General features: G+C 44.1%; 1 protein-coding gene across 1 annotated transcript in view; it reads right to left on the reverse strand.

Moving 5' to 3' along the window:
- Positions 1 to 27809, reverse strand: part of eepd1 (endonuclease/exonuclease/phosphatase family domain containing 1) — a 54542-nt gene that overhangs the window by 14230 nt on the left and 12503 nt on the right. Inside the window, exon 3 of the mRNA XM_072447343.1 lies at positions 7577 to 7628. Coding sequence (XP_072303444.1) covers positions 7577 to 7628 — 52 coding nt within the window. The remainder of the gene's footprint in view (positions 1 to 7576; positions 7629 to 27809) is intronic.

The raw sequence follows: 27809 nt of genomic DNA on the forward strand, positions 1-27809 counted from the left end.
GGTGCCAGAGTCAGGACTAAACATGGACCGGCCTCCTGCTGGTGCCAGAGTCAGGACTAAACATGGACCGGCCTCCTGCTGGTGCCAGAGTCAGGACTAAACATGGACCGGCCTCCTGCTGGTGCCAGAGTCAGGACTAAACATGGACCGGCCTCCTGCTGGTGCCAGAGTCAGGACTAAACATGGACCGGCCTCCTGCTGGTGCCAGAGTCAGGACTAAACATGGACCGGCCTCCTGCTGGTGCCAGAGTCAGGACTAAACATGGACCGGCCTCCTGCTGGTGCCAGAGTCAGGACTAAACATGGACCGGCCTCCTGCTGGTGCCAGAGTCAGGACTAAACATGGACCGGCCTCCTGCTGGTGCCAGAGTCAGGACTAAACATGGACCGGCCTCCTGCTGGTGCCAGAGTCAGGACTAAACATGGACCGGCCTCCTGCTGGTGCCAGAGTCAGGACTAAACATGGACCGGCCTCCTGCTGGTGCCAGAGTCAGGACTAAACATGGACCGGCCTCCTGCTGGTGCCAGAGTCTGAACTAAACATGGACCGGCCTCCTGCTGGTGCCAGAGTCAGGACTAAACATGGACTGGCCTCCTGCTGGTGCCAGAGTCAGGACTAAACATGGACCGGCCTCCTGCTGGTGCCAGAGTCAGGACTAAACATGGACCGGCCTCCTGCTGGTGCCAGAGTCAGGACTAAACATGGACCGGCCTCCTGCTGGTGCCAGAGTCAGGACTAAACATGGACCGGCCTCCTGCTGGTGCCAGAGTCAGGACTAAACATGGACCGGCCTCCTGCTGGTGCCAGAGTCAGGACTAAACATGGACCGGCCTCCTGCTGGTGCCAGAGTCAGGACTAAACATGGACCGGCCTCCTGCTGGTGCCAGAGTCAGGACTAAACATGGACCGGCCTCCTGCTGGTGCCAGAGTCAGGACTAAACATGGACCGGCCTCCTGCTGGTGCCAGAGTCAGGACTAAACATGGACCGGCCTCCTGCTGGTGCCAGAGTCAGGACTAAACATGGACCGGCCTCCTGCTGGTGCCAGAGTCAGGACTAAACATGGACCGGCCTCCTGCTGGTGCCAGAGTAAGGACTAAACATGGACCGGCCTCCTGCTGGTGCCAGAGTCAGGACTAAACATGGACCGGCCTCCTGCTGGTGCCAGAGTCAGGACTAAACATGGACCGGCCTCCTGCTGGTGCCAGAGTCAGGACTAAACATGGACCGGCCTCCTGCTGGTGCCAGAGTCAGGACTAAACATGGACCGGCCTCCTGCTGGTGCCAGAGTCAGGACTAAACATGGACCGGCCTCCTGCTGGTGCCAGAGTCAGGACTAAACATGGACCGGCCTCCTGCTGGTGCCAGAGTCAGGACTAAACATGGACCGGCCTCCTGCTGGTGCCAGAGTCAGGACTAAACATGGACCGGCCTCCTGCTGGTGCCAGAGTCAGGACTAAACATGGACCGGCCTCCTGCTGGTGCCAGAGTCAGGACTAAACATGGACCGGCCTCCTGCTGGTGCCAGAGTCAGGACTAAACATGGACCGGCCTCCTGCTGGTGCCAGAGTCAGGACTAAACATGGACCGGCCTCCTGCTGGTGCCAGAGTCTGAACTAAACATGGACCGGCCTCCTGCTGGTGCCAGAGTCAGGACTAAACATGGACCGGCCTCCTACTGGTGCCAGAGTCAGGACTAAACACGGACCGGCCTCCTGCTGGTGCCAGAGTAAGGACTAAACACGGACCGGCCTCCTGCTGGTGCCAGAGTCAGGACTAAACACGGACCGGCCTCCTGCTGGTGCCAGAGTCAGGACTAAACACGGACCGGCCTCCTGCTGGTGCCAGAGTCAGGACTAAACACGGACCGGCCTCCTGCTGGTGCCAGAGTCAGGACTAAACACGGACCGGCCTCCTGCTGGTGCCAGAGTCAGGACTAAACACGGACCGGCCTCCTGCTGGTGCCAGAGTCAGGACTAAACACGGACCGGCCTCCTGCTGGTGCCAGAGTCAGGACTAAACACGGACCGGCCTCCTGCTGGTGCCAGAGTCAGGACTAAACATGGACCGGCCTCCTGCTGGTGCCAGAGTCAGGACTAAACATGGACCGGCCTCCTGCTGGTGCCAGAGTCAGGACTAAACATGGACCGGCCTCCTGCTGGTGCCAGAGTCAGGACTAAACATGGACCGGCCTCCTGCTGGTGCCAGAGTCAGGACTAAACATGGACCGGCCTCCTGCTGGTGCCAGAGTCGGGACTAAACATGGACCGGCCTCCTGCTGGTGCCAGAGTCGGGACTAAACATGGACCGGCCTCCTGCTGGTGCCAGAGTCAGGACTAAACATGGACCGGCCTCCTGCTGGTGCCAGAGTCAGGACTAAACATGGACCGGCCTCCTGCTGGTGCCAGAGTCAGGACTAAACATGGACCGGCCTCCTGCTGGTGCCAGAGTCAGGACTAAACATGGACCGGCCTCCTGCTGGTGCCAGAGTCAGGACTAAACATGGACCGGCCTCCTGCTGGTGCCAGAGTCAGGACTAAACATGGACCGGCCTCCTGCTGGTGCCAGAGTCTGAACTAAACATGGACCGGCCTCCTGCTGGTGCCAGAGTCAGGACTAAACATGGACCGGCCTCCTACTGGTGCCAGAGTCAGGACTAAACACGGACCGGCCTCCTGCTGGTGCCAGAGTAAGGACTAAACACGGACCGGCCTCCTGCTGGTGCCAGAGTCAGGACTAAACACGGACCGGCCTCCTGCTGGTGCCAGAGTCAGGACTAAACACGGACCGGCCTCCTGCTGGTGCCAGAGTCAGGACTAAACACGGACCGGCCTCCTGCTGGTGCCAGAGTCAGGACTAAACACGGACCGGCCTCCTGCTGGTGCCAGAGTCAGGACTAAACACGGACCGGCCTCCTGCTGGTGCCAGAGTCAGGACTAAACACGGACCGGCCTCCTGCTGGTGCCAGAGTCAGAACTAAACATGGACCGGCCTCCTGCTGGTGCCAGAGTCTGAACTAAACATGGGCCGGCCTCCTGCTGGTGCCAGAGTCTGAACTAAACATGGACCGGCCTCCTGCTGGTGCCAGAGTCAGGACTAAACATGGACCGGCCTCCTGCTGGTGCCAGAGTCAGGACTAAACATGGACCGGCCTCCTGCTGGTGCCAGAGTCAGGACTAAACATGGACCGGCCTCCTGCTGGTGCCAGAGTCAGGACTAAACATGGACCGGCCTCCTGCTGGTGCCAGAGTCAGGACTAAACATGGACCGGCCTCCTGCTGGTGCCAGAGTCAGGACTAAACATGGACCGGCCTCCTGCTGGTGCCAGAGTCAGGACTAAACATGGGCCGGCCTCCTGCTGGTGCCAGAGTCTGAACTAAACATGGACCGGCCTCCTGCTGGTGCCAGTCAGGACTAAACATGGACCGGCCTCCTGCTGGTGCCAGAGTCAGGACTAAACATGGACCGGCCTCCTGCTGGTGCCAGAGTCAGGACTAAACATGGACCGGCCTCCTGCTGGTGCCAGAGTCAGGACTAAACATGGACCGGCCTCCTGCTGGTGCCAGAGTCAGGACTAAACATGGACCGGCCTCCTGCTGGTGCCAGAGTCAGGACTAAACATGGACCGGCCTCCTGCTGGTGCCAGAGTCAGGACTAAACATGGACCGGCCTCCTGCTGGTGCCAGAGTCAGGACTAAACATGGACCGGCCTCCTGCTGGTGCCAGAGTCAGGACTAAACATGGACCGGCCTCCTGCTGGTGCCAGAGTCAGGACTAAACATGGACCGGCCTCCTGCTGGTGCCAGAGTCAGGACTAAACATGGGCCGGCCTCCTGCTGGTGCCAGAGTCTGAACTAAACATGGACCGGCCTCCTGCTGGTGCCAGAGTCAGGACTAAACATGGACCGGCCTCCTGCTGGTGCCAGAGTCAGGACTAAACATGGACCGGCCTCCTGCTGGTGCCAGAGTCAGGACTAAACATGGACCGGCCTCCTGCTGGTGCCAGAGTCAGGACTAAACATGGACCGGCCTCCTGCTGGTGCCAGAGTCAGGACTAAACATGGACCGGCCTCCTGCTGGTGCCAGAGTCAGGACTAAACATGGACCGGCCTCCTGCTGGTGCCAGAGTCAGGACTAAACATGGACCGGCCTCCTGCTGGTGCCAGAGTCAGGACTAAACATGGACCGGCCTCCTGCTGGTGCCAGAGTCAGGACTAAACATGGACCGGCCTCCTGCTGGTGCCAGAGTCAGGACTAAACATGGACCGGCCTCCTGCTGGTGCCAGAGTCAGGACTAAACATGGACCGGCCTCCTGCTGGTGCCAGAGTCAGGACTAAACATGGACCGGCCTCCTGCTGGTGCCAGAGTCAGATGTGAGACAGGTTCTACTCTGACAATGTTCAAATCTAAGATAAAAACAGTTTTCTTTAGCTGTGTTTGATTTTTCTTTGCACTTTTCTCTTTTAGGTCTTAATCTGTTTTGTGATTTCTGTCATTTCTTTGTGATTTCAAAGCATGTTTCCTGTCGTGTGAAGCACTTTGCCTTGTGTATGAAATGTGCTCTGTAATAACTTGCTGGTCGTGTTGGGTCTCGATGTCTGACACTCGTTTGGATGATTGGATCTGGTTCGGTGATGGACAGATGGAGGTGGGCGGAGAGTTGATATTACAGTAAATGTCAGAACAAGTGTTTTTGTCTTGCAGCGTGGATGTTGCACTGCTTTTTGGACGATAGTTAGAGGTTTAAAAACATACTGCCGTTCTCTGGACTCTCCATTGCATTGATGAGGAGCACAACAGCTACAAAGACAACACAAGTCGTTCAGGATCCATCACTCAGATACCGTACATCTCTGCTTGTCGTTATCGTCTTCAGCCCGTTATAAACTAAACTGCATCTTTTCTCAGTTCGCTCAGGGAGGAATTACTCATGCCTCATTTCCTTACGCAAGGGGTTTTACTTCCAAAAACACTGAATCGGGACATTTAAAACCCAAAACAGTTCATTTCAGTGTCGACTCCAAACGAGCAGCAGCAGCTCCAGGGAAAATGACCGAGTCCAGAAATAGCACGTGAAACTCAGAGCACGTCGGAGGGTTTAGGAGGAATGTGGCCTATCACCTATCCGGAGGTAACTCATCCCCCTTTACGCTGGTGTCCAAGAGCAGCAGTATTCTGGCCGCTCGCTCTGGCCGTTCGCTCTGGCCACTCCCTCTGGCCACTCCCTCTGGCCACTCCCTCTGGCCACTCCCTCTGGCCGCTCCCTCTGGCCGCTCCCTCTGGCCGCTCCCTCTGGCCGCTCCCCCTGGCCGCTCCCTCTGGCCACTCCCTCTGGCCGCTCCCTCTGGCCGCTCCCTCTGGCCGCTCCCCCTGGCCGCTCCCCCTGGCCGCTCCCTCTGGCCACTCCCTCTGGCCGCTGGTCGTACAGTTGGTTCGTAGACTGTCACTGCCGCGCTGCTCCACTCAGAGACACGGGAATCTTGCTGCTGTCGCCATCAAACTGTGACTCTGTGCTATGCTAAGTCGCTAAGTCATTGTGCAATATTTAGCTCACTTGAATTATTAAACATGAAAATATGTTGTGATGTACAATTCAATTTGCCTGTCCAGCCAGTCCCTCCTACATTCTGTTCAGACCATTAGGGGGCGTCAAAAAAACTCTCCAAGCACGAACCGGTCCAACCACCGCCGCTAATTTGTGTCACGTGTCCCTCAAATGTGGAAGACATGGCTCAAATATATAAACTTCATTTAGCTCAGATTTACAGAGTTTAGTGCGTTGCTTGTTGACTCGACAGAAGTCGGTGTTATTTTTAGTTTTTCCTCGTAATCCGCCATGTTTGTTTAGACACGAACGGACGATGCGTTTGTCTGATTGGTTAATCCGCCTGTCAATCACACCTTTGGAAATTGGAGCGACTGGGTTGGATTCCAGACCCTTTTGCATTTGAACAGAATGTAGGAGGGACTGGCTGGTCAGGCAACAATGAAATCATGTTGCACTATATTTGTATAGCTATAGTTTATAATTGAGTGAATTTATTCTGTTTGCACCATATTTATAGTGTTTTATTCTTACTGTGATAGAGATATTTCATTTTGCTGGTCAGTTAAATGTCTGGAACCAAGAATGTCCCCGAGAGGATGAGTTAAAAAAGTAATTCTGATGCTCGTTCTTCAGTAAATACAACTTAACTAGTCAAAAAAACTACAAAAAATGAAGTACAGAACTATTATGTAATGTAAACAGTCCTCATACTTGAGCCCGCCCTGACCCACTTCTGTGTCCAGCCCTGACCCACTTCTGTGTCCAGCCCTGACCCACTTCTGTGTCCAGCCCTGACCCACTTCTGTGTCCAGCCCTGACCTCGTGCCAAGCGTCCGTCTGCTGCTGAAGACATTCACCGTGAGCACGACTTCTACTGAGGGCAACCGGTTCAACTCGGCTGTTTAAAAGAAAACGCTTTGTGCGGCGCTAATGTGGGTGACCTAGAGCTCAGGAGTGGGCAGCGCGGCGGGCAGCAACGTGTAAATAAAGAATCATTGTTTAACGGCTCAAACAAGTACTGAGTGTAGCCGGTTTGTGTTCCAAATAAAAGGAAAAATACTGCGAGCCAAGTCGGTGCTGCTGCGGTAAAAGTGAGAGTTCAGAGTGAAATGATAAAACGTTGGCAGAATGATCATCTCCACAGACTCAAAGTGTCAGAACCATGTGTTAAATCTGCTGTTAATGAGTGTGAAGTGTCCATCGTTAGAAAACATGTCTGTCTGTTCTTGTCTTAAGAGTTTTTATTTTTCTATTTTGTTTGCTTCGACGTGTTAATAGAATTTTTATAGGCAAAAATTGGAAAAACTGGGGATATTCTGGGAGGACTTAAACAATACAAGTCAGCAATGTTTTTAAAAAGGTTAAAACAAAAATTCAAAAAAGGAAATTTTGCATAATATCTGTCCTTTTATCAACTTTATTTACTGATACTTCACTGCATTTAAAACATTTTTTAACAGCACAAAAGAAAAAGAGCAGAGAGAGAACAGACATAAAACAAACACAGTCGACATCCAGCAAATAATGAAGAAATAGAAAGAGAAAATCAAGTCCAAAGTACTTCAGTGAATTATCTACTGTAATGTGTCAGGTTCACCATGAATGAAAAAAGAGCATTCAAATGTGTGTTAATATTTAAATATAAAGAAAGCTGCATCATTCTGGCTCAGCTGCTGCATGTTTCTGTTGTGGGAAAACAAAAAGAATCCGTGATCCTCGGCAGCTTTCGCGTTCTGGAAAGAGCCTCCAGACTATTGTGGGACATGAGCTTGTATCTGGTTTTAATACTGGAAAAACAGCCACTGGCCCATAGCAACCGCAGCAGTATTTATAGTGCTGGAAGTACAGCAGAGCACTAGCATTAGCCCCGATGCTGAAACGCCACACAGAGCTGGGTGCAGGGATAGGGAGGGTAAAGCCAAGAGAATGTGGGGAATTAGGATGAATTAATGGTTTAAAGTGAGAAAAAAAAAGAAAAAGTACCGTAAATAAAAAAAACTGATTAAATGAATATGAATTACATTTACCTTATCCAGTGCCTCTCGGTCCAAAAGGTCCTGAACTGCCAGTAACTTGATGCTATAAACAGACAAAAAACAAAGCATTAGCATCTTTCTTATATTACTTTACATCATGGTTCCATCTGGATTTATTTATTTAAATTTGAAGCCGATAACGATACCGATATCTGGCCTGCTGCTGTGGCCAATAATCAATGTTTTCTGATACGATATTTTGGTTTTAAAATCCATAGCAAAGGCCTATATGTTGTTGTTTTTTAATGAATAGCTCTTTTAATTACATTAGTCTGTTTAAAAGACAAATCCTATGCACAAAGGGGCACATCCACCTGGAAATGATACAAGACAAACAAACATATAATCTTATTTTGCAGTAGCGTCCTGCACCAACAAGTGGGTCAAATGGAAAAGACAAACTCGACCACAAGCGCAAGTCTGTTGTTCTTCTAATGCGAGCGAAAAAACAACAGCTCTTCAAACATTCCATCACCGTGACGACAAGAAGCTCTCACTGTTTACACCCAGACTGTGGCACCGCCCAAACCTGATCCTCCACCTGAACCTGAGCACCACGAGCAGCTTCAGACGGGGTGAGGGACAAAATGTGTCCTCTGCATTTGACCCAGCGGCTTCATCGGACGGGGTGAGGGACAAAATCTGTCCTCTGCATTTGACCCAGCGGCTTCATCGGACGGGGTAAGGGACAAAATGTGTCCTCTGCATTTGACCCAGCGGCTTCATCAGACAAGGTGAGGGACAAAATGTGTCCTCTGCATTTGACCCAGCGGCTTCATCGGACGGGGTAAGGGACAAAATGTGTCCTCTGCATTTGACCCAGCGGCTTCATCTGACGGGGTGAGGGACAAAATGTTTCCTCTGCATTTGACCCAGCGGCTTCATCAGACGGGGTAAGGGACAAAATGTGTCCTCTGCATTTGACCCAGCGGCTTCATCAGACGGGGTAAGGGACAAAATGTGTCCTCTGCATTTGACCCAGCGGCTTCATCAGACGGGGTAAGGGACAAAATGTGTCCTCTGCATTTGACCCAGCGGATTCATCAGACGGGGTAAGGGACAAAATGTGTCCTCTGCATTTGACCCAGCGGATTCATCAGACGGGGTAAGGGACAAAATGTGTCCTCTGCATTTGACCCAGCCTCCAACACCACTGGGCTTGGTCAGGACCACTATAGCTGGCGTATGTCCCATGAAAACAGTGCTTTGAACAGATACATTTTGAACCTTAAGCCACTTTGCGACTCTGATCACCCAGACTTCGGAATGGGTTCATGCTGAGGGGTCACACAAAACTACTTCTGATTAATCCTCTACATTTATTTCACACGTCTGCGCCTCCACATCACATTTGAACACTTCTTGTGATGTAGTGGGTTTAGATAATGGTAGATGCATTATGCACAGGGAATATATTGCACGTCATAAGGCGCTGGTACAGCTGGCAGCCCGGTGTAAACGCTCTCTCTTCTTTCTCACACTTATTGTGCTTTATCTCCTATATTTTGTAAATATAGTTAGTATATTTTTTCTATTTTACTGTACAATAGGGACACGCGCTGGAATAGTTTTTTAATTCAACTGTTTTTGACTTTTTTCGGCTGGATTTGAGCGTTTTTCGTTGCGTTCGTTGTGTTGTTGTGACGTGAGCTAGCTCCGAGCGAGCCCACCAGCCCCCCCCCCGCGCCCTCCGGCCGCGCTAAAGTACGGCGTGTCGTCGGTACACGTTTATGTACACGTTTATATGAAAGAGGAACTTCACGAACGATCGGGACACGCACTGGAATCACTTTAAATTAACTTGTTTTGACTTTATTCGGCTGGATTGAGTGTTTTCGTCGTGTCGTTGCGATGTGTCTTGGCTCTGAGTCCCCCGGCTCCGGCCCCGCCCCCCGGCTCCGGCCCCGCCCCCCGGCCGGCGCCGTACCGCGTTTACACAAAGGAGGAACTCATGAAACTGCGGAGAACAGTCGTCTTACCCGGAGATCGTCACGTTATCCCGTCGCAATACTGACCTAACCTAATACTGATGTGCAATTCTGTCGTATGTGCAATTACTGTGAAATTCATGTGCAATTCATGTGCAATTACTGTGAAATTCATGTGCAATCTATGTGCTGTCGTGACACATATTCATGTGCAATTACTGTCGTGATCACATGCAATGGTATTTATTTATTTATTTGTCTATGGGAGTTTTTATTTATTTATAGGAGATCTTCTACTGAAAGTGTTTTTCAGACTTCCTATAAGTGATCTGTTCTTCTGGATCTACCTCTGTATCTACCTGCGTTGCACCAATGAAATTTCCCCATGTGGGACAATAAAGGAATATCTTATCTTATCTTATAAACGTCCACAAACAGGAAAGAGCAAAACAAAACTAGCAAAGCACGAGCTAAGCACCGGCTCAACATAAAACAGTGGAAATATGGTGGTTTATCACAAGATCATGTCAAGGTTTGGCGAGAAATTATTATTTTCTGGTTTATGCCGTTGTGTCTTCGCCAGAGTCTGTGTTCTTTCTTGTCCAATCACCTTCGTGCTTAAAGGTTGAATGGACGATTTTTTTGGCAGAAATCTAAGTCTTGTTTCCTCGTGGCGTGGACGGCCGATTAGTCCTGCCACGTATAAGTCATAAAACACACCTACCGCTCACCTGCAGCCGCGTGCGGCCCGTCCCATATTGCCGCGTGTCTAAGCCCATTGATCTATCATAATATAGTTCCCTCAGTGTACGGGACAAAATGAAGACGGCGAAAGACCGTTCGAGCTGACTTAGAAGTGGACAGAAATCTACAGGAGACGAGATGTGATGTGATCCGTCGCGCTAATAAACAAACGCACGTGTGTGTTGTATCGGTCCGCACGGGGGAGTGGCATGTGCACGGGGGAGTGGCATGTGCACGGGGGAGTGGCATGTGCACGGGGGAGTGGCATGTGCACGGGGGAGTGGCATGTGCACTTCCACCTGCGTTCTCAAATCGCCGAAAAATCGTCCATACCGCCTTTAAGTAATACGAGACCTAAAAATGAGTCTGACTGCTTTGGAAGATGGTACTCCTCACTTGGATCGTTTGAACGGGCAGGTTCACTTTAGAGAGTGCAAACTCTTTTGGTTTGAACCGATCCGTTCCAAAGTGAACCAGTGGAAACGTGGCTTTAGACTGTGTGCAGATGCCAGAGATGACAAAACACTTTCTCCAGAGTTATGAGACTACGGCGAAGATGATCCGATGGAGAGACGGAAGAGGCTGACAGATCTGCTGCTGCGGTGGAGAAGACCGATGGCCAGTGGTTTGATCACGGAGGGGAGAAAGAGGGCGTCCATTTCACACAAGAGCGGATTTCTTGACACTGAACCCTGATTCTTCTGTACGTGAGAAATTACAGCTACCGCAAAGCAACGTCCCTGTGCTTTACCGCCCAATAAACCTCCATCTATTCACCTTATAAATGCTTTTCCGGGCCAACGGTTCAACCAATTATATCCCTCTGCCCTTATCTTCAACACAGGTCCAGGAGGTGCGTTTGTAATGCGGTTGGCAGCAGTGGAAATGTGGCGTGGATTATGTCAGCACGCGGGGCCACTTGGACTGTGGATAGGTCAGTGTCAACAGTCAATCTTCAGCTCGGAGACAGATTTAGAAACACAATTACATTAAGTTCAGGGAGAGGAGAGGGTGAACGTGACCGGCACCCACCGTTATCAATCTGGTGCATTTGTGCAGACGACAGGGCCACTGAGTCATGCCGGCTGCCAAAATGTACAAACCGAGGTGGTAATCTCTTCTGATACATGTGATTCCAGTATTTTTGGAAGTAAATGTGGGAATGGGTCTTGACGTGCTCAGGTTAGTGCCACTTTCAATTCACTGCTGCTGCATATCTGTGAAAAAAGCTATTTACCATGAGAAACGACCAGATTCAAAGACTTGCTGTAAATAAAACTTGATCTTTGTCCTTAAAAGGAGCTGTGCCCAAAAGGAAAATGTGTTTTGCCCCAGTGTATTGTATATTTCATCCTCATTTCACGCTTTCCAGTCCAAAAAAAGCCTCCATGTAAAAAAAGTTACCTTTCAAACCGATGGTCAGTGGTTTGATCCCAGCTGCTGTGACCTACAGGATATATATAGCACTCACAGGATTATGCTATTTGTAAGTTTAAACTTAAAAAAAACACAATCTACTCCTTAATCCTTGTAAAATAATTAGCCGACAAAAATATGTGCAACACAAATTACAAGCATATTGTTATCAATGACTTTTCTAATTAACTTAATTTGACTATAAAGCTCAATCAAATACTACATATTGAACTTTTTATTTTTTATTTTATTTTTAATCAATAGGATTTCTTATTTTCATTTTAATTTATGCAATTTCGAAAGCTATTTTTGCCATTATGTTAAATACACTGTACTTAAATGTACTTAAATGTTGGCAATAAGCAGATTTTGTGATGAAATGAAAGGTTTGACCTCCTTTGCCCAATGTTACCTTTAAACTACTAATCCCCGAGCTGCCAGGGAGAAAATCTCACTGCAGTGCATCATGGGAGCTTATCAGAGAGCAGGGGTAAACTAATGTAATCAGTTATAATGACTCAGTTACAAAACTAATCTGCAACAAAGCCCAGAACCTTACAAAGCCATTATACTATTGGATCATTTCCCCTCAGTTTAAGAATAACCAAGGCCTAAAATAAATAAATGCCAAAAAGCTTACGGTAAAAGACAATAATAATGTTTGCACTACACTTATAAGTTAGTTTTATTTATTCATAAGGTTTTTTTTATCCAAGTGCAGAAATAAGAACTAAATAAAATAGCAGACGATCCCCAGTAAAGCGAAAAAGGAACATTTTAAAGAGTTCAATATCCAAAAGAAAGAACGGGAGACAGGTTGAAATGGGAGTGGTACAATCAGCCGACCATTTACAACTCCATTCTCAGGCCCTAAACCAAAACAAGGAAAACAATCAGAGGACGCGAGCAGGAGTTAGATGTAGAGTAGTTCAACAGACTTAATTAACAGTATATACTCTTTACTGTGAAGAGCTAGGGCGTGTTGGCTTCAGTGTGGTTAGCTCCACGTCTGATGAACTGAAGAGGCGAAGCGGCTTTTGTGAACTTTCGTACCAGTTGACAGGATAGGTTTTTTTGCCATGGAAGATGCTCTTGAGTACTCTACTTTGTGCCTGACCAGCCGTTCCCAACACGTTTTATCAAACCTGTGTGTGGGTCTGGGGCTCGACCGCTGTGTTTCAATTTCTAGGGCGGAGTTTAGAGCAGAGACAGAACCAATCACATAAACCCAGAAGTGACGCAAAAAACACGACACGCTTAACCGGATATTAAGTAGCCCATGTCAACAAAGCGTGTTCTGCGTTATCCGTCCTGAACGCAGAAAATGTCTCCTGAATTGCGATGACGCCCTTCGTATAACTGCATCTAACGCACGTTCATCGCGGCGAGTAGAGCAGACTTTCCTGATTGTTCAAACCGAAGAGAGAGCAGAAGTAAACACTCGGTCACGAGCCGGGTCACGAGCCGGGTCACGGGCCGGGTCACGAGCCGGGTCACGAGCCGGGTCACGGGCCGGGTCACGAGCCGGGTCACGGGCCGGGTCACGAGCCGGGTCACGAGCCGGGTCACGGGCCGGGTCACGAGCCGGGTCACGAGCCGGGTCACGAGCCGGGTCACGAGCCGGGTCCGGTCTTGAATGTTTTGGAACGGGGGTGAAGAGGTACTTCCGTATCTCAGTGTGACGCGTTAAAACCTCCGACTGGGATTGGTCGGTAAATGGATTATCGACGATTTCATTGGCTCTGACTCCGATTCCAGACCCTTACGCATTTGAACAGAATGTGGGCGGGTCATGTAACTACTTTGGCAGCGAATGTTAAAAAAATGTACAAAAAGCACTTCACATCAGTCTGACGTGTCCCACTTCAGCCACTGAGTTAGAACTCCATTCCAAGGAACAATATTAAACCATGTTTAAAAGATCAAGAGTCACTTTAATCTGTTACGTGTCCTTTAGCCTTTTATTTTGATTGTTTTGTTGTAAAATATTATGACAAATTCCTAGAAAAACAGTAAAATACACTTTTAGGGCATGAATGCTTCTGGATTGTGGTGCGATCATGTGAAGTGAGAATGAGCAGAACGCATTAGCATAAGCATTAGCATAAACAGGGTCATAAAGACGGGTCTATTTTCTGTAGAACTATAAGAACAGAGCAATCTATTCACTTCATCTTCATACGCCTAAGACATGTTTTCATGCCGCGTTTTAGAAATCCATTGTACAGCTGTTCTTCACTGACACTTTCCATTTTTCATGCTATAAATCCAGTTAAAATACTGTGTGGGCAGTATAGTTAGTATATAATATAGTTATAGTATAGTTATAGTATAGTTAGTATATAGTATAGTTATAGTATAGTTATAGTATAGTTATAGTATAGTTATAGTATAGTTAGTATATAGTATAGTTAGTATATAGTATAGTTATAGTATAGTTATAGTATAGTTATAGTATAGTTATAGTATAGTTATAGTATAGTTATAGTATAGTTAGTATATAGTATAGTTATAGTATAGTTAGTATATAGTATAGTTAGTATATAGTATAGTTATAGTATAGTTATAGTATAGTTATAGTATAGTTATAGTATAGTTAGTATATAGTATAGTTATAGTATAGTTAGTATATAGTATAGTTAGTATATAGTATAGTTAGTATATAGTTAGTATATAGTATAGTTAGTATATAGTTAGTATATAGTATAGTTAGTATATAGTATAGTTAGTATATAGTATAGTTATAGTATAGTTATAGTATAGTTATAGTATAGTTAGTACATAGTTAGTACATAGTATAGTTATAGTATAGTTATAGTATAGTTATAGTATAGTTAGTATATAGTATAGTTAGTATATAGTATAGTTAGTATATAGTTAGTATGTAGTATAGTTAGTATATAGTTAGTATATAGTATAGTTAGTATATAGTATAGTTAGTATATAGTATAGTTATAGTATAGTTAGTATATAGTTAGTATATAGTATAGTTAGTATATAGTTAGTATAGAGTATTGTTATAGTATAGTTAATATATAGTTAGTATAGAGTATTGTTATAGTATAGTTAGTATATAGTTAGTATATAGTATAGTTATAGTATAGTTATAGTATAGTTATAGTATAGTTATAGTATAGTTATAGTATAGTTATAGTATAGTTAGTATATAGTTAGTATATAGTTAGTATATAGTATAGTTAGTATATAGTATAGTTAGTATATAGTATAGTTATAGTATAGTTAGTATATAGTTAGTATATAGTATAGTTAGTATATAGTTAGTATATAGTATAGTTAGTATATAGTTAGTATAGAGTATTGTTATAGTATAGTTAGTATATAGTTAGTATATAGTTAGTATATAGTATAGTTATAGTATAGTTAGTACATAGTATATAGTATAGTTATAGTATAGTTATAGTATAGTTATAGTATAGTTATAGTATAGTTATAGTATAGTTATAGTATAGTTATAGTATAGTTAGTATATAGTTAGTATATAGTTAGTATGTAGTATAGTTAGTATATAGTTAGTATATAGTATAGTTATAGTATAGTTAGTATATAGTTAGTATATAGTATAGTTAGTATATAGTTAGTATATAGTATAGTTATAGTATAGTTATAGTATAGTTAGTATATAGTTAGTATATAGTATAGTTAGTATATAGTTAGTATATAGTATTGTTATAGTATAGTTAGTATATATAGCAGCACAGGTGAGGAGTGAGCTGAAGAGGATTAAAGTGAGGAAGGCAGCAGGACCTGATGGCATCAGCCCCAGGCTCCTTAAGTCCTGCGTAGATGAACTGTGTGGAGTTATGGAGCATGTCTTCAACATGAGCCTGAAGCTGAGGGTGGTACCACAGGTCTGGAAGACCTCCTGTCTGGTATCTGTGCCTAAGACACCGCGCCCCAAAGACCTCAACAGCTTCAGGCCAGTGGCTCTCACGTCCCACCTGATGAAGACACTGGAGCGGCTGGTCCTGGACCACCTCCGCTCCACCGTGAGCTCAGCCATGGACCCGCTGCAGTTTGCATATCGGTCTGGCATCGGAGTGGAGGACGCCGTCATCTCCCTGCTGCACCGCTCTCTCTCTCTCACCTGGAAAAGCCTGGCAGCTCTGTGAGGATTCTGTTCTTCGATCTTTCCAGCGCCTTCAACACCATCCAGCCGCTGCTCCTGAGGGACAAGCTGGAGACGGCTGGTGTGGAGTATGACCTGGCAGAGTGGATCCTGGAGCACCTCACAGACCGACCCCAGTTTGTGAGAGCACGGGACTGTGTGTCTGACACTCGGACCTGCAGTGTGGGGGACCTGCAGTGTGGGGGCGCCCCAGGGCACTGTCCTCGCGCCCTTTCTCTTCACCCTTTACACTGCAGACTTCAGACATGACACAGACAGCTGTGTCCTGCAGAAGTTCTCTGACGACTCTGCCATCATCGGACTCATCACGGACGACGATGACGCGGAGTACAGAGGACTGGCGCAGGACTTTGTGGACTGGTGTCAGCGGAACCACCTCCTCATCAACGCGGGGAAGACCAAGGAGATGGTGGTGGATTTCCGCAGACGCCACCCCACTGCCCCCTCACCAGTGAACATCCAGGGACGGGACATTGAGAGAGTGGACTCATACAAGTACCTGGGTGTTCATCTGAACCACAAACTGGACTGGACTCATAACACAGACGCACTGTACAGGAAGAGCCAGAGTCGGCTCTACCTCCTGAGGAGACTCAGGTCTTTTGGAGTGACAGGGCCACTCCTGAAGACCTTCTCTGACTCTGTGGTGGCATCGGCCCTCCTGTACGGTGTGACCTGCTGGAGCAGCAGCATCACAGAGAGGGAGAGGAAGAGGCTGGACAGAGTCATCAAGAAGTCCAGCTCCGTCCTGGGCTGTGCTCTGGACTCGGTGCAGGAGGTGGGGGACAGAAGAGTCCTGGCTAGATTCACATCTATGCTGGACCATGAGTGTCACCCCCTGTAGGACACTATGTCCCCTGCAGGACACTATGTCCCCTGCAGGACACTCTGTCCGCTCTGGAGAGCAGCTTCAGTGAGAGACTGATCCACCCTCGATGTGTGAAGGAAAAGTTCCGTAGGTCTTTCCTTCCTGCTGCTGTCAGACTTTATAACAAACACTGTTAGTCCTGAACACTCGCAATACTGACCTAACCATGTGCAATTCTGTCATATGTGCAATTGCTGTTGGAATTCATGTGCAATTCATGTGCAATTACTGTGAAATTCATGTGCAATCTATGTGCTGTCGTGACACATATTCATGTGCAATTACTGTCGTGATCACATGCAATGGTATTTATGTATTTATTTATTTGTCTATGGGAGTTTTTATTTATTTATAGGAGATCTTCTACTGAAAGTGTTTTTCAGACTTCCTATAAGTGATCTGTTCTTCTGTATCTACCTCTGTATCTACCTGCGTTGCACCAATGAAATTTCCCCATGTGGGACAATAAAGGAATATCTTATCTTATCTTATATAGTTAGTATATAGTATAGTTATAGTATAGTTAGTATATAGTTAGTATATAGCATAGTTATAGTATAGTTAGTATATAGTTAGTATATAGTATAGTTATAGTATAGTTAGTATATAGTTAGTATATAGTTAGTATATAGTATAGTTATAGTATAGTTAGTATAGTTAGTATATAGTATAGTTATAGTATAGTTAGTATATAGTTAGTATATAGTATAGTTATAGTATATAGTTAGTATATAGTATAGTTATAGTAGTTAGTAAATAGTTAGTATATAGTATAGTTATAGTATAGTTAGTATATAGTTAGTATATAGTTAGTATATAGTATAGTTATAGTATAGTTATAGTATAGTTAGTATATAGTTAGTATATAGTATAGTTATAGTAGTTAGTAAATAGTTAGTATATAGTATAGTTAGTATATAGTATAGTTAGTGTATGGTTAGTATATGGTATAGTTATAGTATAGTTAGTATATAGTTAGTATATAGTATAGTTATAGTAGTTAGTAAATAGTTAGTATATAGTATAGTTATAGTATAGTTAGTATATAGTTAGTACATAGTATAGTTAGTATATAGTATATAGTATACTTATAGTATAGTTGGTATATAGTTAGTATATAGTATAGTTATAGTATAGTTAGTATATAGTATAGTTATAGTATAGTTATAGTATAGTTAGTATATAGTATAGTTAGTATAGAGTTAGTATATAGTATAGTATAGTTGGTATATAGTTAATATATAGTATAGTTATAGTATAGTTAGTATATAGTATAGTTATAGTATAGTTAGTATATAGTATAGTTAGTATATAGTTAGTATATAGTATAGTTATAGTATAGTTAGTATATAGTATAGTTATAGTATAGTTAGTATATAGTATAGTTAGTATATAGTTAGTATATAGTATAGTTATAGTATAGTTAGTATATAGTATAGTTATAGTATAGTTAGTATATAGTATAGTTAGTATATTGTTATTATATAGTATAGTTATAGTATAGCTAAAGCCAGTGATTACAGATGGTGCCATGTAAGAAGTGTTGGCGCAGGTGATTACAGCGCACAAGCTCTAATGCAGCTCTAATCCACATGAAATGTACAGCACGGCTTTATGCAACACAACATCTATTTGTGTTTGTGTGAGTATCGATGAGGGTGAGGGAGGATGTACATTAAGAGCTTAAACACACTGAGGGTTAAATGTTTGTTTCCTGAAACGATAGAAATATGTTCAGAGAGTGAACTGTGAGGGTTCACTCTCTGAACAGGATAGTTAGAGCCTGGAATATTGCACAGTAGCTGACATTAAACACACCTATCTCCCTTCAGACAAGTCGCTGATGTCACCAAGTTACAAGTCAGATCTGGAGAGAGGCAAGCCATGACGTTTGTTTCAAAATAAAAAGTTAAAAACAATTGTAAATGAATGCATGCAAGATGATTGTGTTTAATGTCGTACTCACATGCAATAATGTCACATTCACGTGTATATAACTGAGAGAGTGTTTATTTTACCATTATTATTAGTATTATCTTGTCTTACGCTAGCTGTTTTTATCTTATTTTATTTTCCACCTCCATTCCTTATTAAGAAATGAGAGGTTTTGTCTATAAGAGTTTTGTTTATAAGAGTTCTTCTATTAAGAGTTATCTGTTCTTTTCCTCTGTATCTACCTGCGTTGCAACAATGAACTTTCCCCATGTGTGGACAATAAAGGAATATCTTATCTTAATGTGTGCTAAATGTGAAGAAGGCCTTGTGCACATATTGCTAAATCAACGTATGTGTTTTTAACCTTGTTACACAGTGTTTCTCGTCCTTCGTTCACTCATGTTGTATTTGGATTGACTCATGTTTGATTAATCCTGTTCTGTCCTTCAACTGAGGCTCCAGTGCTCAGAAAAAGTCCTGTTTTCACCTACCCCCTATCCCCACCTGCATCCTTGCACTCAGTTATGATTATTAAAAAATGAAGGCACCGAGTGACACGTGTAAAATGTCATGTTGCCACTTTTCAAAAATAAAAAACACATGGACAATCTGCTGCTCGTTATTATGAAGGGGCGGGGCTTATTTGTTACCCGTTTCTATAATTAATGTGTTTAAGATCAATATTATGGTTTATGATGGACATACAAAGTACAAATATGATCTACTTATTTCATACCTGAAAAAAGCTTAATAAGTCTTCTTTAAATGTCACATCAACTTTTTCTAATCTTTGAAGCATTAGATTTTCTTTTTTTTAAATAATTCCACAACTACTAAAAACACTGATGAAGGACCTCATCTTCTTACACACTTGAAGTTGTGACAATCCCATGCCGAGTCCATCCTGCCCCGCCCGGCTCCACTGCCCCGCCCGGTTCAAACAGCCACACACAATACGCCTTTTCCTCCGTTATTACACTCTCACTACAGCTACTGGGCTGTGGGGACTCTCAATTGGAACTTTTGGAATCTATTTTGCCTCTCTGACCCCAGTGTGACCCCGGTGTGACCCCAGTGTGACCCCGGTGTGACCCCAGTGTGACCCCAGCTTTGGCCGAGCCGTCAGCGGGATAATGCAGCGTCAGGCCTGGATAAACGTGAAGCCTCTGGAAACAGAGAGGAGGCAGAGAGGAGGCAAAGAGGGAGGAGGCAGAGAGGGGGCAGAGAGGAGGCAGAGAGGAGGCAGAGAGGAGACAGAGAGAGGGCAAAGAGGAGGCAAAGAGGGAGGAGGCAGAGAGGAGACAGAGAGAAGGCAAAGAGGAGGCAAAGAGGGAGGAGGCAGAGAGGAGACAGAGAGAAGGCAGAGAGGAGGGAAAGAGGGAGGAGGCAGGGAGGAGGCAGAGAGGGGGCAGAGAGGAGGCAGAGAGGAGACAGAGAGGAGACAGAGAGGAGACAGAGAGGAGGCAGAGAGGAGGCAGAGAGGAGGCAGAGAGAAAGCAGAGAGGAGACAGAGAGAAGGCAGAGAGAAAGCAGAGAGGAGACAGAGAGAAGGCAGAGAGGAGGCAGAGAGAAGGCAGAGAGAAAGCAGAGAGGAGACAGAGAGAAGGCAGAGAGGAGGCAGAGAGGAGGCAGAGAGGAGGCAGAGAGGAGACAGAGAGGAGGCAGAGAGGAGGCAGAGAGGAGACAGAGAGGAGGCAGAGAGGAGGCAGAGAGGAGGCAGAGCAGCCGACATTCAACAACTACATCGACTGTTGACTGCAAACCATAATAACAAGACTACTTGGGATGATTGCATCATCACAGAACATTACAGTCTCAGAATTGTATGATAAAATCTTCCTGACTCTGCAGAGACATGACTCTGTGTTCAGCACCACTGCACAGATGCATCGCCCTCTGATGTCGCCCAGTTTGAGTCGCTCAGGTCTTTTCTCTCCAGCGCTGCAGATTCAAAGGACGTTTGAGACGATGAGGCTGAACTCTGGAGCCCAATGTCCATTTCATGAGCCGTGAATCGCACCCGTAATGGAAATTTCCACACGAGCGGTTACGGAGCTGTCCAGCTTCTGCTCACACAAAACCTGTGTACAATACTACACCGCGATCAGGGCCGGCCCAAGCCTTCAGGGGGCCCTAAGCGAAAACATTTTTGGGGGCCCCTCACCACTCATCAGAATCAGTTTTATTGCCATTGTCAGTGAACAATTAACATATGGGAACTTTCTTCAACGCAAACAAAGTGCACCAAAACGCCAGGGCGTCCGTTTGCCAGTTAGTTTATTCTCAACACCTCACAAGCTCAAATATTGATAACTTAAATCCCACAATGCAACTTGGTATTCCGCTGACATCACCTCTACTCCCTGTATATGTCCCAGATACGTTTTTGGGTGTATTTGTGGGCGTTAAGGGTCGACAGCCACATTAGCACATTAGTTTAAATTAATGAACAGGGGGGTCTGGGGGGTCTCCCCCAGAAATTTTCAGACCTTTTTTGGGTCTTCTGGTGCATTTTAATGTGGTCCAGCCGGCTAAACTAAGAGTAAAATGTTGAGGTTGTAATGCTATAAAATGATGATGTGATGAAACTGTGCCAGGTGAAAATGACTAAAGCCAGTTATTAATACATTAGTGTACTTAATTACTCAATACAATATTGGCTATGAAAAATAATTATGGTCAAATTGATTCATTTTAACTGAAAATGTAAAAGTAAATGTTATCCTTACAAATTTATCTTTTACAGCTCCCAACTGTTCCTTCTTGCCAAAGTGAAAAAACAAGTTATATTAAATTAAACAAATGGCATAAGCATTGCTTGATAACACTCATAAAGCTACACAGTGCAAACATGTTATTCCCAGAGAATGAACAGAACGAGAAGTGAAGGTCCAAACCTAGCTATAGTGAAGAGACTGCGTTTCTGCAACTTTGCCACTTTTATATAAAAATATATAGTATTATTCTATAACAGATGTAATCATAATATGTCTGGTTATTTTTCACTATCAATTTATTATAATTTATAACAAATAGTCTAATGATGCTTTTTAAATAAATTGAAATGTTTTATTGCTCTATTAAAAGTTAATTACAATATAAATGTTCTGATCAGAACATCACACACTGGACTCCTCTGTGTGAAATAATGCTGCGATGTGATTGGCTGATGGACCTTACGTGCATAAACCTTTACGTTCCTCTTACTGCACGTTAAGAAGTCAAAGTAAAACAGACATCACGAGTCACGATTGATCTCACACATGGTGATGTGAGAGAGAGAGACGCAAACTAAAACCGCTCATCTCTAACTGAGGCTGCACAGGGGCCCGGGACAGGGGCCCGGGACAGGGGCCCGGGACAGGGGCCCGGGACAGGGGCGCACACTGTTCGCTCTAAAGTCTCACGTCAGAGGTTCTGGACGAGACGGCGCTCGTCCGGACCAGATCTCCGCCTCTTAGTGACCGGGGCATAGACGCCTCTCACCGGCCTCACCTGCAGCTAACACTACGGGGCTGGTGTAAATGTTAAGCTCATTATCTTTCATTCAGACATATTACTGTGCGCGGGGCAGAGCTCTCGTCGCCTCCAGCCTGAGCGAACTAACGTGACAGAATCGTGTTGCTTCAAACAGCAGCATTAACCGTCTCTTTGTAAGAGAAGTTCAATACCTGGAGAGTGTTGTTGAGTTTGCAGTTTCTTTACATCGTCAAGAAGTTTCTTCTTTCGTTTTTCGGCATCGGGGGGATATATTCTTCTGGACATGAGGACCACGTTCTGTTGTGTTTATGTTTTGCTCTCGATCTCCTCGCGCACAATGAAGTTGACCAATCAGCTCAGGTTTGGTGCCTTGGTTGCCAGATTGTCATTAAAAATAAATGCGGTTTGTGCGTTTTATGTTACCGCTGTGTGCGCTGCCGCGCCAGCAGCGCTACTACACTAGTGGCGCACGCTGCGCTTGCACTTCGCATAAGACGGGTTGCCAGATTGGGGGCCCTCTTAACGCCTCGGGGCCCTACGTGGCTGCTTAGTTCGCTTATAGGCTGGGCCGGCCCTGACCGCGATGCTAGCTACATCACAAAACTACATCACAACACTACAACACTACATCACAACACTACATCACAACACTACATCACAACACTACATCACAACACTACAACACTACATCACAACACTACAACACTACATCACAACACTACAACACTACATCACTACATCACAACACTACAACACTACATCACAACACTACAACACTACGACACTACATCACAACACTACATCACAACACTACGACACTACATCACAACACTACAACACTACATCACAACACTACATCACAACACTACGACACTACATCACAACACTACAACACTACATCACAAAACTACATCACAACACTACAACACTACATCACAACACTACAACACAACACTACAACACTACATCACAACACTACAACACTACGACACTACATCACAACACTACATCACAACACTACGACACTACATCACAACACTACAACACTACATCACAACACTACCACACTACATCACAACACTACAACATGACATCACAACACTACAACACTACATCACAACACTACAACACTACATCACAACACTACAACACTACATCACAACACTACATCACAACACTACAACACTACATCACAACACTACAACACTACAACACTACAACACTACATCACAACACTACAACACTACAACACTATAATACTACAACACTACAACACTACAACACTACATCGCAACACTACATCGCAACACTACATCGCAACACTACAACACTATAACACTACAACACTACAACACTACATCACAACACTACAACACTACAACACTACATCACAACACTACAACACTACATCACAACACTACAACACTACATCACAACACTACATCGCAACACTACATCGCAACACTAGAACACTACATCACAACACTACAACACTACATCACAACACTACATCACAACACTACAACACTACATCACTACATCACAACACTACAACACTACAACACTACATCACAACACTACAACACTACATCACAACACTACATCACAACACTACATCACAACATCACAACACTACAACACTACATCACAACACTACAACACTACATCCCAACACTACAACACTACAACACTACATCACAACACTACATCACAACACTACATCACAACACTACATCACAACATCACAACACTACAACACTACATCACAACACTACAACACTACATCCCAACACTACAACACTACAACACTACATCACAATACTACATCACAACACTACAACACTACATCACAACACTACAACACTACATCACAACACTACAACACTACATCACAATACTACATCACAACACTACATCACAACACTACAACACTACATCCCAACACTACAACACTACATCACAACACTACATCGCAACACTACGACACTACATCACAACACTACAACACTACATCCCAACACTACAACACTACATCCCAACACTACAACACTACATCACAACACTACAACACTACATCCCAACACTACATCACAACACTACAACACTACAACACTACATCACAACACTACAACACTACATCTCAACACTACATCTCAACACTACATCTCAACACTACATCACAACACTACATCACAACACTACAACACAACACTACAACACTACGACACTTCATCACAACACTACAACACTACAACACTACATCACAACACTACAACACTACATCACAACACTACAACACTACATCACAACACTACATCACAACACTACAACACTACATCACAACACTACATCACAACACTACAACACAACACTACATCGCAACACTACATCACAACACTACATCACAACACTACATCACAACACTACATTGCAACACTACAACACTACATCACAACACTACAACACTACATCACAACACTACAACACTACATCACAACACTACAACACTACGACACTTCATCACAACACTACAACACTACAACACTACATCACAACACTACAACACTACATCACAACACTACAACACTACATCACAACACTACATCACAACACTACAACACTACATCACAACACTACATCACAACACTACAACACAACACTACATCGCAACACTACATCACAACACTACATCACAACACTACATCACAACACTACATTGCAACACTACAACACTACATCACAACACTACAACACTACATCACAACACTACAACACTACATCACAACACTACAACACTACATCACAATACTACATCACAACACTACATCACAACACTACATCGCAACACTACAACACAACACTACATCGCAACACTACAACACTACATCAGAATACTACATCACAACACTACAACACACTATGTCACAATACTACAACACTACATCACAATACTACATCACAACACTAGAACACTACATTACAACACTATGTCACAATACTACAACACTACATCACAATACTACATCACAACACTACATCACAACACTACAACACTACATCACAACACTACAACACTACATCACAACACTACAACACTACATCACAACACTACATCGCAACACTACAACACAACACTACATCGCAACACTATGTCACAATACTACACTACTACATCACAATACTACATCACAACACTACAACACTACATCACAACACTATGTCACAATACTACAACACTACATCACAACACTACAACACTACATCACAACACTACATCACAACACTACATCGCAACACTACATCGCAACACTAGGACACTACATCACAACACTACAACACTACATCACAACACTACATCACAACACTACAACACTACATCACTACATCACAACACTACAACACTACAACACTACATCACAACACTACAACACTACAACACTACATCACAACACTACATCACAACACTACATCACAACACTACAACACTACATCCCAACACTACAACACTACAACACTACATCACAATACTACATCACAACACTACAACACTACATCACAACACTACAACACTACATCACAACACTACAACACTACATCACAATACTACATCACAACACTACATCACAACACTACAACACTACATCCCAACACTACAACACTACATCACAACACTACATCGCAACACTACGACACTACATCACAACACTACAACACTACATCCCAACACTACAACACTACATCCCAACACTACAACACTACATCCCAACACTACAACACTACATCACAACACTACAACACTACATCCCAACACTACATCACAACACTACAACACTACAACACTACATCACAACACTACAACACTACATCTCAACACTACATCTCAACACTACATCACAACACTACATCACAACACTACAACACAACACTACAACACTACGACACTTCATCACAACACTACAACACTACAACACTACATCACAACACTACAACACTACATCACAACACTACAACACTACATCACAACACTACATCACAACACTACAACACTACATCACAACACTACATCACAACACTACAACACAACACTACATCGCAACACTACATCACAACACTACATCACAACACTACATCACAACACTACATTGCAACACTACAACACTACATCACAACACTACAACACTACATCACAACACTACATCACAACACTACAACACTACATCACAATACTACATCACAACACTACATCACAACACTACATCGCAACACTACAACACAACACTACATCGCAACACTACAACACTACATCAGAATACTACATCACAACACTACAACACACTATGTCACAATACTACAACACTACATCACAATACTACATCACAACACTAGAACACTACATTACAACACTATGTCACAATACTACAACACTACATCACAATACTACATCACAACACTACATCACAACACTACAACACTACATCACAACACTACAACACTACATCACAACACTACAACACTACATCACAACACTACATCGCAACACTACAACACAACACTACATCGCAACACTATGTCACAATACTACACTACTACATCACAATACTACATCACAACACTACAACACTACATCACAACACTATGTCACAATACTACAACACTACATCACAATACTACATCACAACACTAGAACACTACATTACAACACTATGTCACAATACTACAACACTACATCACAATACTACATCACAACACTAGAACACTACATTACAACACTATGTCACAATACTACAACACTACATCACAATACTACATCACAACACTACATCACAACACTACAACACTACATCACAACACTACAACACTACATCACAACACTACAACACTACATCACAACACTACATCGCAACACTACAACACAACACTACATCGCAACACTATGTCACAATACTACACTACTACATCACAATACTACATCACAACACTACAACACTACATCACAACACTATGTCACAATACTACAACACTACATCACAATACTACATCACAACACTACATCACAACACTATGTCACAATACTACACTACTACATCACAATACTACATCACAACACTACAACACTACATCACAACACTATGTCACAATACTACAACACTACATCACAATACTACATCACAACACTACATCACAACACTATGTCACAATACTACAACACTACATCACAATACTACATCACAACACTAGAACACTACATCACAACACTATGTCACAATACTACAACACTACATCACAACACTAGAACACTACATCACAACACTATGTCACAATACTACATCACAACACTACAACACTACATCACAATAATATATCACAATACACACATTTTTAGGATTACAGTAAAGAACGACGCTCATGACAAACATCTCACGCAGGCGTTCTGTGGCCACTAGGGGGAGCTAGTGCACAGTTTAGCAATACACCAAGGCCATAATATGTAGCGAACAAAGATAAGAAATTATCATTTTTTTTTCAATTTAAAAAGACAAATAATAAATCATCATCTTTAGAAACTCTGAAAAATAGAGAAATATTAGTCTACAAAGCGTCATGCGTTTCCCATGTCAGGAATTGAGTCAGAGCTCCATCTACTGGCTTGCAGAGGGAATTACAAAGGGGAGATAAAACAAAGCTAGCCCCTGACATGTGAATGCA

The sequence above is a fragment of the Eucyclogobius newberryi genome, unplaced genomic scaffold (assembly GCF_026437365.1).
Source record: "Eucyclogobius newberryi isolate DKJ021-1_F unplaced genomic scaffold, fEucNew1.0.hap1 SCAF_16, whole genome shotgun sequence".
NCBI lineage: Eukaryota > Metazoa > Chordata > Actinopteri > Gobiiformes > Gobiidae > Eucyclogobius > Eucyclogobius newberryi.